This window comes from Camelina sativa, chromosome 4 (assembly GCF_000633955.1).
Source record: "Camelina sativa cultivar DH55 chromosome 4, Cs, whole genome shotgun sequence".
NCBI classification, from domain to species: Eukaryota; Viridiplantae; Streptophyta; class Magnoliopsida; order Brassicales; family Brassicaceae; genus Camelina; species Camelina sativa.
This window is the reverse complement of record NC_025688.1, coordinates 27,516,689-27,517,534: the sequence shown is the minus strand read 5'-3', so window position 1 is coordinate 27,517,534 and position 846 is coordinate 27,516,689. Positions and strand designations below refer to the sequence as shown.

Sequence of the window (846 nt, the reverse complement as noted above, 5' to 3'; positions counted from 1 at the left end):
ATGACTGTTGTGCAAGGATTCAGAAAGATTTTGCAGTCTTTCTTCTACATTCTGGAGTCGAAGCGAGTCCCCCGAGCTTAGGTTCTCAGATGGAGGGCTCCTACATACCTAGAAACAACTTAGAAGAAGCCATTCTTCTTCTAATGATTCTTTTAAAGAAGTTCAACCTCGGGAAAGCTAAATGGGATCCGTCTGTATTTGAGCACCTTACCTTTGCGTTATCTTTATGTAGTCAGACCTCGGTTCTCGCTAAGCAGCTTGAAGAAGTAATGCCTGGTGTGTATAGCCGTATTGAGCGTTGGAACACTTTGGCTCTTTCATATAGTGCAGCTGGTCAAAACAGTGCTGCGATTAACCTTCTTAGAAAGTCTCTGCATAAACACGAACAACCTGATGATCTTGTAGCACTTTTGTTAGCTGCTAAGCTTTGCAGTGAAGAGCCTTCTTTAGCTGCAGAAGGTTCGGGTTATGCGCAGAGAGCTATAAACAATGCACAAGGTATGGATGAGCATTTGAAAGGCGTTGGTTTGAGGATGTTAGGACTTTGTTTAGGGAAGCAAGCTAAGGTTCCCACGTCGGATTTCGAAAGGTCTCGGCTTCAATCAGAATCATTGAAAGCATTAGATGGAGCTATAGCGTTTGAGCACAACAATCCTGATTTGATCTTTGAGTTAGGTGTTCAATACGCTGAGCAACGGAACTTAAAAGCCGCGTCACGTTACGCCAAAGAGTTCATCGATGCAACGGGAGGGTCGGTGTTAAAAGGATGGAGATTTCTCGCGCTTGTTTTGTCGGCTCAGCAACGGTTTTCAGAAGCTGAAGTTGTGACCGATGCTGCTTTAGATG

General features: G+C 44.3%; 1 protein-coding gene across 1 annotated transcript in view; it reads left to right on the top strand.

Annotated features, from left to right (window-relative positions):
* LOC104782817 overlaps nucleotides 1-846 on the top strand; it is a 5,274-nt gene that overhangs the window by 2,300 nt on the left and 2,128 nt on the right. The window contains exon 5 of the mRNA XM_010507857.2: nucleotides 82-459. Coding sequence (XP_010506159.1) covers nucleotides 82-459 — 378 coding nt within the window. The remainder of the gene's footprint in view (nucleotides 1-81; nucleotides 460-846) is intronic.